General features: G+C 42.7%; 1 protein-coding gene across 4 annotated transcripts in view; it reads left to right on the top strand.

The window, feature by feature from the left end:
- NPRL3 (NPR3 like, GATOR1 complex subunit) overlaps positions 1-17,506 on the top strand; it is a 52,170-nt gene that overhangs the window by 3,371 nt on the left and 31,293 nt on the right. For 2 of the 4 annotated variants that reach the window (XM_067306029.1, XM_067306032.1), the window contains exons 3-7: positions 3,461-3,499; positions 7,108-7,237; positions 11,145-11,219; positions 14,420-14,573; positions 15,431-15,512. In XM_067306029.1, the coding sequence (XP_067162130.1) occupies positions 3,461-3,499; positions 7,108-7,237; positions 11,145-11,219; positions 14,420-14,573; positions 15,431-15,512 (480 nt within the window). The remainder of the gene's footprint in view (positions 1-3,460; positions 3,500-7,107; positions 7,238-11,144; positions 11,220-14,419; positions 14,574-15,430; positions 15,513-17,506) is intronic. The other 2 variants (XM_067306030.1, XM_067306031.1) reach the window with 1 other exon arrangement.

Below are 17,506 nucleotides of genomic sequence, written 5' to 3'. Positions count from 1 at the left end.
AGCAAAACAGGCTTTCTTAAGTTTGGTGATTAGTGAATGACATTTAAGACTCTGCTGTGGACAGTATCTAGCATGCACCTTAGGAAAGCTCAGAGCACATCTTTTTTGCTATCTCAGGGATTTTTTGGTTGCTGTTCAAACAGCTGTTGGAACTATGCCAGATTCTGTCTGATACTGATTCTTGTTGCCTCTGCTGTTTTGGCAGGTTAAACAAAAGTCTCAGTTTAAAAGCTGTGCTCACTGGACATTGTCTGCAGTGCTGAATAATGTGCTGGAGTATGTGGCTACTTAAGTGACAAAGGAAAAGCTTATATCACTTTTCAGGTCAAATTGAGAAAAACTGTTCTTCATCTAGTGTTTTCCCCAAACTGGCTTTAAGTAGACTGAAGGCGATAGCATGTAGCCTACACTAAATAAAGAATTAGATCATTTTATTGCAGTGGTATCCAAAACGCTGTGCTTGAAGGCTAGTGCTTTGACCCCTGCTCAGGTATTTGTTATTAAGATATGAGTGTTTAAAAGAATTGAGATGTCAACAGAGTTCACTAAACTCAAAGTATCGCCTTACTGGCACTCTGTCAGGTGGATCTAGAGAGACCTGAAGCACTGAGTGGAGGAGTATTAAGACAGAAATCCCCCTCTGTAGTGATGGTCTTCAGAAAGAAGAAGTTGCCATCTGTATGCTCTTGTATATAGCAACACATGCAAATCTGTGCTGCAGTGCCTGCACCTGACTGTTACTGAGATCACTGGAGTTTATAAACCTTACATCAACTTCATCAAGTAGATATAGCAGCCAACAAAGGCCTGTTAGCAGGAAGTCCCTTAATATCATAGCCTCAGGATCTGTCTATAGCTGTCATGCAGATGAAGGGGGAATGGGAGAAGGGGAGACATTTCTCCTATGCTTTAGAAGATTGTAGAACTCAAATTTATGTTGCCGTCAAAATGCTGGTTCTGCTAGATGTCATATTCCAACTTCTGTAACTTCATAAATGTTTTCCATTCTCACTTGTTCGGAGAGTTCAAAAATACAGAAGCGTTCCGCCTTTGAGGAGCTCTTCTGATTGCTGGATGTCTAGGAGCTTTGTCACGATCAGCGTGTTCCACTGTTAAAAGGAGAGTGTTGTGCAAAGAACATTGTAGGCAACTCTCAAGCTAGCAGTAAAAGAGAGTGCCAAAAGAGAGTGCCGTTGGTTCCTGGAGCTGCTGTGCACACAAGGCCAGAAAAAAATCAGAGAACACCTGAACACTGTAGCTGCCAAAATCTGCTGCGCATGTTTCATTGTAAAGTGTGCAATCTCAGTCTTCAAACATGTGCATGTACACACTCATGTGCGCGCACGCACACACACAACATGTATGTAAATATTTGCATAAAAATCACTTGAACATGGAGTGCTGTGCTCCAAGAAGGTATTTATAAATCTGAGGTGGTGTAGCAGAGGGCACAACTTAGAAGACTGGAAAACGTAGTTTAAGGTGGGGAAGTTAAGGAGTTGAATGTATACATTGAGGAGAGTCTCAAGGGGATGTGTGTGATTGTGTGGAGATTCTCTGAAGCAGAGAAGATTTTAGAAGGCAGAGGTCTCTAGCTACCAGGAGAGTAGGTGACAGTAACCTGTAGGTTACTGGTATGTATTTGCTGCATTAATTTCTGCTCAATGGAGCTTTATGTTTGGGTCTTTAGAACAGAGATTTTTCTTCCCTATAAAAGCAAGTGAAGTAACAAAAGTGTTTGAACCGTGCTGATGGTGGCCATACAGTAGAGGTGTTCAGAAAAATCTCTCACTGGCAAAACAAATAGCCTGTCAAGCATCTCTCTTTGCTGGCAGCCTTTTACCATTTGCTCTCTCCAAAAAAAATCCTTCTCTTTGAGTGCTTTACCAATGGTCTATACCCTTCACAGCTTATGGAGATGCCTGCCAGTCTCTTTTTTTTTTTTTCTGGAAAAAGATGAGGCATTTAAGACACACAATAACTCTTTTGAAGCTATGGGTACTGTTTTGTTAAACTGCTTTGAAATGTTTGCTTTAGTTTTTTTGGAGGGGGTATAGCCAGCAAAAGTTCTAATGAAGATGCATATCTAGTAACATACATTACACCAAACATTGCATTTTTATAGGAGCATAACTAGCAGAAGGAGGTTTAGCCATCTTGATGACACTGATGTCATTGACCAAATGCTTCTGTTATATAAAAAACAAAAAAACCCAAGTTATTCGCAAACAAGGACTTGAATGCCCCTTTCTAACAAACAGTCGTTCTCCTGTGATAACACTTCTCTATCCTCTGTCCCTTCTTTCACTGGACTCCAGTCATCCTCCTTGTATTTGTTCTGAAAGGCTTCCTTTTTGTAAGCCGGTGGTTTTCCATCCATCTATCCCTCTAGACATCCCTTCTGTAATGTTATCCCCCTTGCACGGCTTGTCACTTAGGATTGCTCTAAGACCCCTTTTTAACATGACCGGTAGGAATCTGCTGTCTTTCGCCTTGAATAATTGTTGAAGGTTTTATTTTGTCTCTCCTTTCTAAAGTGCATGCTATAAAGCTTTTAACAGATTCATTTTTTAGTACATTTAGGAGAGCAAGTCTCTTTTTCCTTGTTATTTGAGGGAGAAAAAAAACAAACAGATGACTTAAAATGAAAATAGTTGTTTGTTTCCTTGCTATAAGAGTGAGTATAGCCATTAGCAGAGCCTTGCTCTGTATGCCTGTTGTAAGGAAGGTTTTCGGGTTCTTTTTTCAGCCTGCCCTTCCTAAGGCTCTGCTTATGGCTTGAGGCTGACGGAGAGAGATGGAAAATGACTTCACGCCAGCGCTGTGATGCTGGACAGGCTTGTATCTATTGTTGAAATCCCTGGTGGAGAACAGCAGCAGCTCTGTGTGCAAGGCCCTTTAAAAAACCCAGCTTGGAATAACCCGTGCATGAAATAATCAGTGTTTGGCATCCTCTTTTTCCTAAGTCTTGGGGATATGGAAGCGTCAGAACCAACTGTGAAGAGATCTGAGTCATTTGGGGCTGTACGGGGTGTTCCTGTGATAAAAGGGCTAGTAACTGTCTAGAAAGGAAACTGCAGTTTAAAATTTGTGCTAAATCAGACTGGCACTTTTTTTTCTTTAAAGGTAAGCATGAAAAGTACAGTATAAATGTGGTTCCATAAATGTACCATAACACATGAACGCACTACAGCAACCAGCATTAGCTAGATGTCTAAAATGCCTTAGCTCTTTCTCTCCATCTCGTCGGTCTGAGCTAGAAATGTGTCCCATGAATTCACCTACTTTTGACTCTTCTCAATCGTGTTATCTTTCCTTTACAGGTGTTTATCCCTTAATAGTTCATCCTAGTTTTTAATATTATCTTTTTTTTGTGTTTTTTTGTATTTTGTGTACTTGCCTCGTTTATTTTCTTCTGTTGTGTTTTTGTTTTGTGTTTATGGCCATGTTCCCATTTCAGAGACCAATGTCCTCTAACTGATGAGCAATTGGTTTCGGGGTAAGAGCAAACATTCTAAACAATCACTTCTGTCTAGAATGGCTTTCTTTCCTCACCGTCCTTTTAATTGTGCTTTGTTTTTGTTTCACACTGAATGATGAGATAATTACATGCTAAATCACAGTGTCCCTAGGAAATGTGTCGCTAAGGGTTTCTGCTAGGATAATGACAAGGGTCCTACTAACATTTCTGTGCTTTCTGTAGGGTCTCCAGAGAGGATGTGGTATTGTCCCTTCTGTGAGTTGAGAGAACCAAATACAGCCTAGGCATTGCGGTTATTCCAGCAAAAAGCCCCAAACCGAATTGCTTTCTGACAAGCAGCGACTTAAACACATAGATCAGTGTGTAAACTATTTAATCCCACTGTAATTATGGCGAGCTCTTCAGAAACCTGGTTTTGAGCAGCTGCGCTGGTTGCTTGTTCTTGGGGCCTCACTAAGCTAAGCTGGATGAGCTGCCTTCCTACCCCTTTCGAGTGTGTGGAGGGAGGAGTGTTTATCTCTACCTAGAGCCCCAAACATCTTCAATTGCAGCTCTCATTCCTGTATAATATAAAGAAGATCACCTAGTTACTCAGCTCCCGTCATAAATTACTTCAAAGAGGAATTCTTTATAAATACCTTGCTTTTAATTCCTGTGGCATCATAGAAGTTATTATCCGTTCTTGGGAGAAAAAGAGAATGCGTGTTTGAGATTTTCCCCTTCCTCTTCCTTGCTCTAAAGCTAAAGCAATTATCATTTCAGCTGTGTCAGTCCCCGAGGAGATGGTGGTGACAGCAGTCAGTCTACACTAGTGCAGTTTGTGTTGTACTGCCGGCTTGTCTGCTATTGCTACCATGTTGAACTCATGATAGCAGCCGTAGGATATTTTTGGCAAACCAAAGCTTTTGGTTCTTATGTTTAGTTTCGGCCTGCTGAATTCCTTAGCACAGGAAAGGTTTGCTTCCCCCCTGGAAATCACAGAGCTCAGACTAATCTCATGAAATAAGAAGGGACTGTTACTGCCCAACTGTGAAACCTAATCAGCTTCTAACAAACTCTTGTTGTGATGCTCAGGGTCTTTAGGTGGTCTTAAAACACCACAGAGATTGGAAAACTAGTGTTAAAATATCTAAAGTAAAAAAGTTATCGTCTGAGATGAAACGATGAACTGTCACCCTGAAATGGTGGGAATAACAGATTTCCTGTCCCTCCATCTCCCCTGTCATCCAGAGACCTAGGAAATGTATAAATTACGTGGAGTGTTGTAAAGATGAACAAATCTAGATTGTCAGGCCAAGGGGAATGGGGCTGGAATCCAGATCACTTTCTGGAGAGCCTGCTGTGATACCAGCTATCTGTGGTGTCGGAGGGTTATATATCCTGAGCGTGTCCTCTGGCTCCAGTTGTGGTACTCTCCCAGAAACAGGTCTCCCGGGTAGTGAGAAGATACTTAGCACTTTACGAAATTAACCTTTCAATCTCCTCCTCCCCATGGAGCCAACCACAAGGCAATGCAGACAGCGGGCTGTCAGTGCCATGAGCTCTCCTGCTGCTCCCGGTTTGACTGTTATGCTCAGCACCACATTTGTACGTTAAAAGTACGCTGTACGCTGGCGTAGTCCCTTGTGAAAGTCGAATCTCAGCAGTGGTAAAAGTCATCGTAATGACGTTTGGATGTCCAGCACCCAAGACATCCCTTGCCAAGGCTGGAGGAGGGAAGAGTAACTCATTTCTTACCAGCAAGCAGCCACTTTCAAGTTTACCCTCCTCCTCCCTCCTCTCCCCAAAACCTATGCTCATTTTTGAGCCGCTGCTACTACAGTCTTCCTGGCTCCATGATGAGCCTAACACAGCTGAACAGGGCAAAAAGAGGGGGAAAAGTTCGCTGCTGATCGTGGTGACTTTTTTCCTGTTTTCAATGTGATCTCCAGGGAATGTCTGTCCAGTCTGAGGAAGCTTTAGCTTTCCCTCATGAGCACCGTGTTTGGTAGAGCCCAATGCATTGCAGTGTCCAAGGAGCATGGGCTCAGCATCCCTGGGAGCCTCTGGCTAATCTCCCCATCTCTCTGCTTGTCCTCAGCTGTGTTTGGCAGCCAGTTGGGAGCAGAGCGACCAGGGGTTTGGAAATTAGTACACAGCTGCTCCTTCCCAAAGCTAAAATTAAACACACTATGGTCAGGATGGCCATCACCAGAGCATTTGGTCCAATAAAAGTCATAGCTCCCTGGTCATATGCAGATGGGTACACACAAAAGCCCTAGCTGTGTATTTGTCTTAATTTCTGCAGTACTCTAATGCACTCAGAGTAAACTAGAAATGTAGTGCATTAATTCCTTCCCTGGGCATGGAGGGCTCACTTGCGGCCAGGAGATAAAGGGCATGCAGAGCACACCCATGGTCTGCCCTCTCCTCTGAGTGATACCGTGTTATCTGGGGTACCTGCGCTGTGGAGGGGGATGGTCTGACAGGGACACGCATCCGTGCATGTAAATAAGGGAACAAAATAAACATTTCCATTGTTAAAAAATTGGTCTCATCAGAAGCTCGCTTGAAATTTTGTTTGGTTAAATGGGAGTATCTTAGACAAAAGGAAAAAACATTGCTAGTATCATAAACACTGTGCTGTTCCTGTCCTAGAACAGCAAGAAGTTTTCTGCAGCAGCTAACTGAAGTCTTTTTTTGTGTGGATTTGAACTCCACTGTTCAGGAGATCAGGAGATACCCTGAGTTAAAAAAAAAAAAAAGAATTTATAAAGACCAGGCCACCATGTTGTAAGGCCACCAGCAGTCTGTGCAACAGAAAGTGGAGCTGAAGAATTCCTTCCCTATGGCACTGTTACCCATTTTTGCATTGGTAACTGCCTTTTACTGGACAGGCTCCTTGTAGATATTTGCCCTCCTGTTTGTAACTGCATTCACCGTATTCTTCCCACCACAAATCCAGAGCGATCCAGCAACGACTGCAACAGTGGTTTGCGCTGAGAAGGGCCTGCTCTGTCATGAATTTGTCTCAGTTCAGTTTATCACAGGAGACAGTCCAGGTGGGACCATGCAGCTTTCAGGAGGGTGCCGGTGGTCTTTTGGGCCCAGATTGAGATCTGTTAAGTAACTTTGAATCTCACTGATTAGGTTTAGAAAAGGAGGGACGAGTGTCGAATGTATTTTTCTTTTAAGTGAGTCAGCTCTTTCTTGCCTTCCCTTCTGCCATACTGGGTGGCTTAAAGATCTTTGTTGTGCTTGAGTGACAGGCTGTTTTGATATCTAGTTGCTTAGTAAGTTCATTAACCTGCGGCTAAATCCAGGCAATGGCTAACTCAAGCTGTTTTTATATTTGTAAAGCAAACTGCATCTAATCTTTCTCATGTATTTTGCTGAGCATGTGATTAAATAAGCATGACCCTGCAGTCTTTGTCTTGAATGCTTCCTGTTTTATAATTCTGATAATCTGAGAGATGTAATTAAGGGGTTCTTAATTTTCATAGCCAATGGTATTCCAGGTGCAACAATTTAAATACATAATTTACAATACCTTAAAGCCTCTCGCAAGTTAAATATCTGTATTTGGAGGAATATTTTTAGGGTATGCATTTTGATAATTTTAATAGCTTCTGTTTCTACTCTTCAAGGTTTTCAGATGTCATCCTGGCAACAATTTTGGCTACCAAATCAGATATGTGTGGCAAAAAATTTGAACTGAAGATTGATAATGTGCGCTTCGTCGGCCATCCTACGTTGCTTCAACATGCCCTTGGGCAGGTATGGTAAGAGGTCTGCTCCTTGGGCCTGCCTCCTTTTCAAACTACGCGAGTTAGGTAGGAAGCTTGGAATTCAGGATGTGTATCTTTACTTTTGATCCTGTTTTTACTTCCTGGTGTTCAAAGCCATCTTGTACTTATTTCCAGATACCTACAGTGAGTGGTAACCTGACGGAGCTGTGTCAGTGATTCCAAGAAACCTCTTTGTTTGGTTTCTGTAGAAAAACAGTGTGGGAAAAGGGAAACAAGACTGAGCAGTCCAGATCAAGAAGCTGTTTCTCACCTTTTTAGTTATTGCAAGTTAGCTTTGTGGCAACTTTAATTAGTACAGCAGGAAAAAAAGCAAATGCTAGAAATCACTTCAGCCTTGTCTAGCTTTTAGCTCTTACTGGTGCGGCAGGTGATTCACAAAGCTCAGTTGGAACGGGTAGGATGTTGAAAGAGGTGTAAAATTTTCTTGTGGACAAAGCCAGGTTGCTGTTTGCACTGAGACCTTCCTTAGTGGCTTGTTCTTTTAGCTGCTTGGAGTGAAAGCAATTGCCACATAAGCCATGGAAGAGTCTCTGCTTAAATCTGGGGAAGGATTTATACACTTATATGCCAAATGGTTCCTGTCCCATTCCCTCTTCCTCATAATAAAGTTTAAAGTGAAGTGGGCTTTGGTAACTTCAGAGGCCATCACTAATCTCTGTCACTGACCTGCTTAGGTCTTGTTTTACGTCAGATTTACCAAGTCATTCGTTTTTCAAAAAAAAATCTGTTGCCATTTCTGTCATCCTTTCTATCTGTATTTAGAGGCCCTTGATGTTTTAAGGACCAGAATGATTTAGGACTGCTTTGATCCAGGTAAGAAGCTAGCATCAACCATCAGAAGGTGCTAATGTTCCAGTTTTGAAACTGCTTATGAGTCTACAAGAAATGTGACAGAGGATCACTGAGACTCAGTCCTGAAATGTTTAAGCTGTTCTTGAGAATAGAGTTTAAGTGCCCCCAGGCTGTGCAAGTACTTTGGGAAGTTTGATCTTCTGTGCTCAGAACATCAGGTACCCACTTACCCTAGGGCACCAAATGGTGCTGGTGGGAGGGAAGTGGTTAGTCAGGAGCAGGGAAACCTTGGCAGTGTTTTCCCAGGTAATTCCTAAATTGCTGTTCGTGGTGTTAGTCCTGAGACTTACAGCAAATAATACGATAGCAAAGGAGAGACAAGAAAGTGTTACTTGTCTTTGTTTTCAGAGAAACTGTTACAGCCCATCTCAGTAACCTTGGGAATTAGTAGATGTGACTGTTATCTGGAGACTTTCTCAGATGATGGAGGAAAGGACTAAGGAAGGGAGGGGAGATGTGGAAGGATGCTCTGAGCCCAGCTCAGCGGTGTCAGGGAGCAGCAAGAGCAGGGCTGCTGGCTAAGGACAGGCAAGGCAAGACCCAAGGGCAACCCCGGTGCAGGCAATGCCCTCCCAGATGTGGCACAGTTCCACAGGGTCTGACCGTGTCAGGCAGAGCCAGCTGCTGGTAACAGGGTCCATGGACAGCTCCAAACAAGGCAAGTGATGAACCAGGTCCAGGGTTCTTCCAAGGACCCCTGCTAGGAGCAGAAGGAGACGGGGCCAGAGAAAGGGCTGAAGACAAAGCTACAACATGAGTCCAAAGTTCATCCAGGAGTCAGATCCAAAGACAGGACTGGAGACAAGCTACAACATACATACAAGGAGGTCCATCCAGGAGACAAGCTACCTACGGCATAGGTCCAAGGTCTATCCAGGAGACAGGGCTGGAGACCAGCACTCCTATGGCATAGCTCAGGAAGGGACTGAAGGCCCAGAGCTGAGTTTAAATGGGGCTCCTGGGCCAGGAGCAGGGGTCTGGGTGGGGGCCCAGGTGGGGCTGATCAGAGCCATTAAAACCCATTGGTGTCCTCAGGGCCCTGACAGCAGTGTTCTCTTCCCTCATATTATCAGATTTCTTTATTTTGCAAGTCATGTTCAAAGGACACAATTTCCTAAATGTGGTTGTAGGTAATAGTATAAATTAAGTTGAAAAGGTATATTTGCATCTGTGCACCACAAATTCTCTCCACTTTCTAGTCACTTCTATTCTAATTACATGAAATACATCTTCATTTTTGATTTTTTCTAAATAAAATTGCATCTGGGTAAATAATCAAGGTTATGAAGTGCGGTAAACAGCTCCTTGTTGCTTCTCGTAGGATCCTTTTCTTGGGTGTGTCTGCTCACTGCAGTAGGCACGCCAGAACTTTCTGGTGTCCAGAATCTTCTAGAAATGGCAGCCATCTGTGCTAGTTCATTCAAGTTTAAATCTGGGACCCTTTTGCACTTAGGAGGAAGCTAAACTATTTCCTTCCTGTCCCTTTGAGCACGAATAATGACCAAAATAACCTGACAGTCTCTGGCTGGAGTTTCTTTGGAGTCCAAACTGCTGTAAGTGAATCCACACCACAGTGGCTTAGCAAATTTGTACTTGGGTGAGATTCAGGAGTTAAAAGAGCGCCAGTATTTAATCCTGCCCTTATTTTGTTTAGTGATATTCTGAATTCTTCACATTTCTTCACAGTTTTTCAGTTTACTCTCTTTTTTTTTTTGTCTGGAGAGGCAGCGATACGAAATCTGACCTAGATCCCAGCTGATGTTAGTGCTGCTAGTTTCTTTGACTTTGAGGAGGAACAGGGTTGGTCTCTAAACTCAGAAATGCTTTGGAGTCTTTAATGAAGTTCACAGGACGTGCTGGAACCTCTAACTTCAGGAGGACAAACTCAGTAAATAGGTTTTACTGCCCCCTTCCAATCGCCACCTTTCCGTTAGAGCTTCAGAAAACCCCAAACAGCCCTCATTTCTGATAGTTTCTCTAATTTTGAAGACTACAGCCTGAGAGGCCCTCTGACTGCGGAGTTCTCTCCCGAGCAGTTCATTGCGGACACTCGGTGCCCGTCAGGATGGTTGGGCGCAGCTGCGCTGTTGCCAGCTTCCCCGTGCTTGCCCCGTCCCATACGCTGCCTTAGGTATGTACATATGTGCATGCGTTATAGGTTACATGGGTGCTTGGTCAGGTAGGTTATAGCTGGCTTTACCTGGGAGCGGGCTGGGTGCTCCGCAGGGAGCTTCAGGGCAGTCAGGGGTGTCCTCTGGATTTTGTGCTCCATCTTGTGGAGACGCCTGGTCGATTCAGGGCTCCTAGTCCCAGACATGCAAATCCAGCTTGCTCATCATAGCTTCTGCTCTTCCTCCCTGAGAGAAAGTCTGTGTGCGTCTCAACGATTGTAACGCGAAGAAGCTCTTGGTTACAGAGAGAGTATAGGGATTTCAAATTTTTCAAATCCTGCAGGAAGAAAAAAATAGCTTTTAGTTTAGCGCTGTGTGCGTGGCTTTGATACAGGCAGTTTTAGAGCACGCTTCTGATAAAAGCAATAGTTAGAAACATGAGGTAATCCAAATGCAGATTTTAGGAACGGGAAGAATGGTTGTGGCCTGGGGTGAGACATCTGTAGACTTCTCTTTGAATTTTCATAGACACGTAGTTAACAGTATATAACAATTATGCTAAAGAAAATTGAAATCTAGGACCCCTAATGGTGCTAAAATGCAATAGTAAGGAAACCTAATAAGACTGTTCTCTTAATTGATGTTCATTTCCATGGTCCTGACCAAGATGCTTTGGTCCACGTCTTGCCAGCTTCTCAGAAAAGGCAGTGTTGTGGAGTAACTGTGACACTTTTATAAGAAGATAACCATGCAGCTTTATATTTTACAAGTCAAATGTTGATGGTATAATTTGATTTCTCTGCTCTCTTCTCTTAGCAAAGTATTATTTGACTGCATTAGGCTTTTCTTTTTTTCCTTATTACTGGTTCCAAAGGACACTAGCCTATGGGAATTTTTAAAAATATCTTTCAGGTATCCAAAACTGATCCCTCACCAAAGAGAGAGATGCCCACAATGATTCTCTTCAACGTGGTGTTTGCCCTACGGGTAAGGCCTGTCTTTGTGTTGTCTGACAACGGGATGTGCTTAGGGTTTATAAGAGGTTTTTCCATTATTTGGGATATTCTAATCCCATGCTCTCCTAAATCATAGAGAATTGAGTGTATGGAAATAGTCGGATATTCGTTTAACTTTGTCCAACAATAAAAAGTATGTATTTGCACAAAAGCTGCTGTAACACTTCTCGAGAAAGCCCAACTTCTTCATCTTTTGTCTTAAAAATGCAAAGTAACGCAGTTGTGTAGTTATCTATTGGTATTCAGACAAGAGGGATGCTTCTTGCATTTAAAAGAATAATGGATAAAAGGAAAAGTGTTCTCTTAATTTAAAAAATAATTTCAGATGCTACTTGTGCAGGCAGGAGAAGCAACTGTTGCTGATACGCATTTCTCCAGTGATTACTGCAGGATGTTTGAAGTTCGCAGCGTTAAAGTGCATGAAATGATATATACTTAAAAGTCTATGAAATGATAAATACTTAAAAGTCCATATATGTCTTTACAAAGTTACCAAGGGAGAGCAGTGAAGAACTTGCTGATAAGGCTGCAGGCCGACCGTGGAGCTGGAACTTTCCTTTCTGTTTCAGGGCAGAGAGTTTGCCTTCATGGGGCATAGCTTACATTTCTGTGTGATGCAGCCCTTTGTGTGTTTAGTTTGCTTGAACATTTTAAAGCAGAACCGAAGAGTTTAAGTTTGTGTTTCAAGAGGAACGGGACTTGGGGTTTTTTTTCCCTCTTTTTCCTTTCCTCATAGCTTTTTGAGTGGGGCCACGCTCCCAAGATCATAGGTTTGCAGGTTGATGTAAAATTAGTCTGTGGTTGAAGGTGTTCTTGATTTGATGTCTGAAGAGTTTTCTTGGCTGTCCTTGGGTGTTTGGACGAAAGCTGTCCCTTTTTGCAGCCGTGCAGCTCTTCCTGAAGTGATATGTTGGAACAGCACTGTTTTGAGCCCTTACTCGTGCTGTATGATATAGAGACAAGTGCCTTTGCTCAGTGCGGCTAGGCCTTTTTTAGAATTAAATGGAACACGTTTGAAAGCTGCCTCTTTTTAGCCATGAGATCATTGTAAAAGGAGGAGAGTGCCAGGAAGCAGCTGGCTATAGCATTTAAATGAGAAAAAGGTGCAGGTGAGGAATTCCTAGGTTTTCATGTTCAGCAAAAACCTGGTGCAAATAAGTAGTTTTTGTCTGGAATTTCACTTCAAGCCTGCTCTACTGATTACATGTTCGTATCTGTGTTTAGTGATCCTGGCTCAGCTAATTTGGTGGTCTAAAACCCTAGAAATTTCATTATGTTTGAGCAGTATTTGATTTCTGAGCTCTGACTTTCTTTTCCTAGCCCATACATTGCATCTGTGGAGCTGCTGTATTTTCTTCTTTTTTTTTTTTTGTGGTGTGTATGCATGTGAAGAAGCATTTTAGAAATGAAAGAGGGAGCTAGAATAGCTGTTTTTATGGAGATGGTTGATTTTTGCTTGATTGGGGTTTGGATTTAATGACATGATTTTCTCGATTAATGCAAAAGCAGAGAAAAGCCTCGAGCTCCCTGATTGTGAACTGACACTTTCTTTCCTTTTAGCATTGGTACTTACTGCTGGCTTTCAGTAGTGACTGATGTGCACAGGGCCACGGTCTGGGTGGCTTTCCACAGTTGAGAGCAAGGTTTCACAGGACAGAGTTATCCCAGCAATCAGGAATCAAGAGAGAAATTATTCGCCTTCTGCGAGCTGCAGGTGTTCCAGTGGTGTTGTACTTTGGGAGATTCTTAAGTCAGGAAATGCCAAATTTGCAATTGCAATTAAATTTCACACATTAAAATGCCCTAGGCTTCAGGAGCTTTGATGTTTTAGTGTGTTGGTAAAGCACCAGGCTTTGGTTGTAGGTAAGTGTGTAGAGATGTGGGTGCAGACACCTACATTCCTACACCTTGAGTCATGTGGAAGCAGCAGTGTTCAAAACAGCGCCCCTTCATTCGCAGTATTGTGAGAACTTGGTGAAGGATAATGAAGACTTCGTCTGGCCCACATGCCTCTAGAATCGAATTTCTAGTGGTTCTCCCCAGAAAACTTGCTTTTTTGTGTTTTGGCACTGTGATACAGATGCAGTTGTTTGTTTAAAGCAGCGCACTGAATCATATTTGCCAAATGAGACACTCTTACTTCATAGCGATCCGCAAAGTTTCTGGAAAGTACTGTGCCTGAAGCAAGCAGGAATGTTTCCTAGCGTAGCGTAGTGCACTGCAAAGTGTGGGTGGAGGTATTCTCAGATAAAGATGGGAGTCCATCTGCAGTGGGCAGACAGAGCAGGCAAAGTCCCAAATGCTATAATCAGCACTCATCCTGCTGTGTTTCAGCTCCGCTGTTACTAACGTGTCGTGACTCAGCAGAAACAGTGGCGCTCAGAAATGCTGACTCACGCTTTGCTGGTTTCCTTGCCAAGTTATCGGTTGCTTCAACCTTAAATTCCTTTAAATGTCTTAACAAACATGAAGCAGCTGCTTACTGTGCACTCTGCCTAGGAGTCATGGGGTCCCCCCTTATCAGCTCTTCGTGCCCGGTAGAGTTTTCTAGCACTTTCGTTCTGCGACTTCTGCAGTGTCTATAATAAGGCATACTTGTGAAATCTTTGGGAACGTAATCCAAATTCATTCTGGTTTTGGATCAAAATGTGCTGTTAATTCTAACCTGATTAGCATTTGTCCTGTCAACATGTAAGACAAACATCACTATAACAAGATGGAAAGAAGGGGCTATGTTAAAGGAACTACAGTCCTTATACTCCCCGGTGAATTTAATTTGGATGTTGTCATGTTCTTCCTTTTCAAGTAACTTGAAGCTTTCCTTTCTTGCTATGTGAAGTGGAATTCTGTGATCTCTCTGCTAGCAAAGGGCCCAGTCACAACTGGAAAAAATAAAGCAAATAAATTATCCTACTCCAGGTGTTATATTCATTCAATGCACATGGACAAGCATAGAAATCCCTCAATCTCTTCTTCCTTGCTGTTGAACATCTCTGAGCTTCTGCTTTACTGCTATTTTAGAGAAATCTCCTTTCTTTTGCCACTTGCCAAAGAGACTGACTTTTGGTATCTATTGAAGATGTTTAACTCTATTACCTGTCCGTCACTCTAGTTGCATATATGTGATTGTGGCTGAATGACTGACCAGTTCCCGTTCTGTGTTGCCTGTAGGCCAATGCAGATCCATCAGTGATAAACTGCTTACACAATCTCTCCCGTCGGATTGCCATCGTCTTGCAGCACGAGGAGCGCCGTTGCCAGTACCTGACCAGGGAGGCCAAGCTGATCTTAGCCATTCAGGATGAAGTGTCTGCCATGCAAGAAAGTGAGTCTCCAGCTTAGCTATGCGTAGGAACACGCAAATGTTTGTCCAGGAACACTTTTTCAGAAAAGTGACCGAGCCTTGTTATGGTTTTCCTGTGATCAGCATGAACAAGTTCTGGTGCTCTTCAGCATTTTGACTGCTTTTGGGTGCGTTTTGCCTCATCCGAAATCACTATTCCTTTGCATACACGTTAGCTTTTCAAGTGAAGTAGATTGGTTACTTTCCTTTGCTAACTCAGTTCAGATTGATCACTGGAAAGTATATACTAAACCATCGTGTTTGGATGTGCTTTCCAGGCTGAGATGGAAGAATTCATATGTAAACTGCTTTACTCAACCTTGAGCAAGTTTCCCAAGCTCTAATGCTGTGTGCAGAGTCACCAGAGACTTCTCGTGAGGGAATTTCACTCTTTTATGTGTTCTTTCTATGGCTAATAGATAGTTACACAGCATTTTTATAGATGGAACTTCAAAGCAACTTCCTATAATAATATGCAGTTTTTAAGGTGAACATTATATGACACTGATGCATTGTCTTGCTCCTTGTTGAAAATTAAAACTAACACATGTGTAAAAACAAACAAAACCACTTAAAATAGTCACGTGTCAAATTCACAGATACGTCTGTTTAACAGAGTTGAGTTTCAGAAGTTGGCAGTAATTTACTATTGTTATCTTTTGTAAAAGCTCTGGAAAATAAATGTAGATTAAAAAGATACAGAATCTGTCCCTGTCTGATCCTTGAAATTGTTATAGTAGCACAGAACTAAGATATTGGCTGATACCTGGAGGGGGAAGGGGAAATTCTCTTTGCTTGGAAGTCAGTTGTTTGCTTTCTTGTTTTGAAACTTTCCATAGCCACAGAAGGGCCACAGTCGCCTTTCCATCACATCCTACCCAAGTGCAAACTGGCCAGAGATCTCAAGGAGACTTACGACAGGTAAGTGGAATTTCCTTCATACTGTGTTGCTTCGCGATGAAACCTCTTGGCCTTGTTCTTTATGGTGCTACCATTACTTCATGCTGATGAGTTACAGGGATTTGGGTTTAAACCAGATGGAGCAATATGAAGGCTAGCTGTCAGGTGAAATGTGTGCAGTGTCTCTATCCTCACTGTGATCTTGGTCTTCTTTTGGGTATGTTTTGTTTCTGAAGAGTTGGTGGATATCTATCACAGCTTTAAGAATTATTATTTTCTTACCTGGCTCTAGGCACATACTGACAAGTGAATTGTAGAAATGAGAAGTGTCATGACATGACCTCTAAACTGCATGTAAAAGAAAAATGCTGCATCTAGCATTCATGGTAATGTTGGATACTGCTCTGGCTTAATTTGGTTATACTGTGCATGTCTGGACAGCAAGTTTGGATTAGGTGGTGAGACTTGCAGCAGAATGGAAAGTGTAACATGCTGTTTCTTGACCGGCTTAAAGGTTCTGGCAAGGATTTCAAAGGATCGTAGAGTTAGTGTTGAATTTCAGCAGGATTTGGACACCTACCTCCTCCAGCTTACTTCTGCTCCTACAGCATGTCAGTGCTAACTCCTCATGCAGAGCAGACACCTTCGTTCAGGATGTATTTGGTGAAAGAACTTGACAAAGTGTCAAGGAGCACAGATGTGTTTGGTGGGGAAGATGATGTGCCCCTTGACTAGGCTTTTAGTCTGGACTTGGGAGAACTACACATGAGGTCCTTGACTGAACCGTAGCATACCTTGTATGATCTTAGACAAACCCTTTAGTCTCCCTCCACTGCATTTGCCCTTGTTCAAAGGGAATAATCGCAATACCCTTGTGAGGTAAGGCGCCAAGAACCTCAATACTTCAGTGGTTGCAAGCACATTAGAAAACTGATAAGCTGTTCATTGTGTTCAAGGGTTGGAAGGCGTGCTGAATATTGTTTGATACAATGCTCATAAAACCTATACTAAATTTTCAAATAAGGCACACTTTATATAGCCTGTAACTCAAATGTCAAGCTTTTCATCTGGTTCTTATTTTTCCCTGTTCCTCCAGGGTTATGTGTTTGTGACTGGGCAACCCTCATCTTGTTTGCAAACATTTTAGTGACACAGTGACATCTTGTGGCCTATAGCTGTGAGCAGAGCAACATATAGCCCGAGCTGGTGGGGTGTAGTAACACCACCCTTCAGTGAAATGAGGAAGAACTGACTCCCCAGGAAGAAACACACATGGGTGCTATCCCCCAGCCTTAAAATAAGGGGGAGCCCCCTCGTTTAGGTCTTGTGGGTAGGGGAGAGATGACGTACATCATATTTTGACACTGTTTTGCATGGCGTTGTCATAAGCAAATGTAACAAATAAGCAGTTGGTAAAAGTATGAGGTGACGGCATGCAGTTGGAAAGCTGTATTTGAGGAGTAGTTAAAAGTGTCGTTGGGTGGATAGGCAATAAGGTGGTGTTCTGCAGTATTTTTCTATTAGTGCTTCATATGAGAAAACAGGAAATCTGCTTATTGTATCTGCAGTCAGATCAGGTGAGAGGAGCTGTAGCACCTTGCAGGGCAGGGGTAGAATTAAAATAATCTTTGGTCAAGTAAAAGCAACGGTCTGGAAATAGGATTTCTATTCTGCAACTCCAAGGTGAAGAATTTCCGAGTGGCATCAGCTCTGGAGCGAAGTCTGTGTGGGCTTTCATGAATCACAAGATGAGAGTTAGTCACAATGATTTGGGGCTGCAGAAAAAGCAAATAGATAAGAATGCATAAAATAAATGGCTTGCCTCTAAGATGGGAAGCAGTCCTGCTCAGCACTGTAAAGCCCCTGCTATAATGAATACTGCGTCCAGTTCTGGCACCACATTTCGAGAAAGATATGGACCACCTAGAGAGTGTGGAGGAGTGAGAATGACCTAAGAGGAAAGATGGAAAGATTTGGTCTGTTTCTTCTAAAGAAGAAAAGACTGATGGGAACTG

Source organism: Apteryx mantelli, chromosome 16 (assembly GCF_036417845.1).
Source record: "Apteryx mantelli isolate bAptMan1 chromosome 16, bAptMan1.hap1, whole genome shotgun sequence".
Lineage (NCBI taxonomy): Eukaryota > Metazoa > Chordata > Aves > Apterygiformes > Apterygidae > Apteryx > Apteryx mantelli.
Note: the sequence above shows the minus strand (reverse complement) of the source record. Positions and strands in the feature narration are given on the sequence as shown.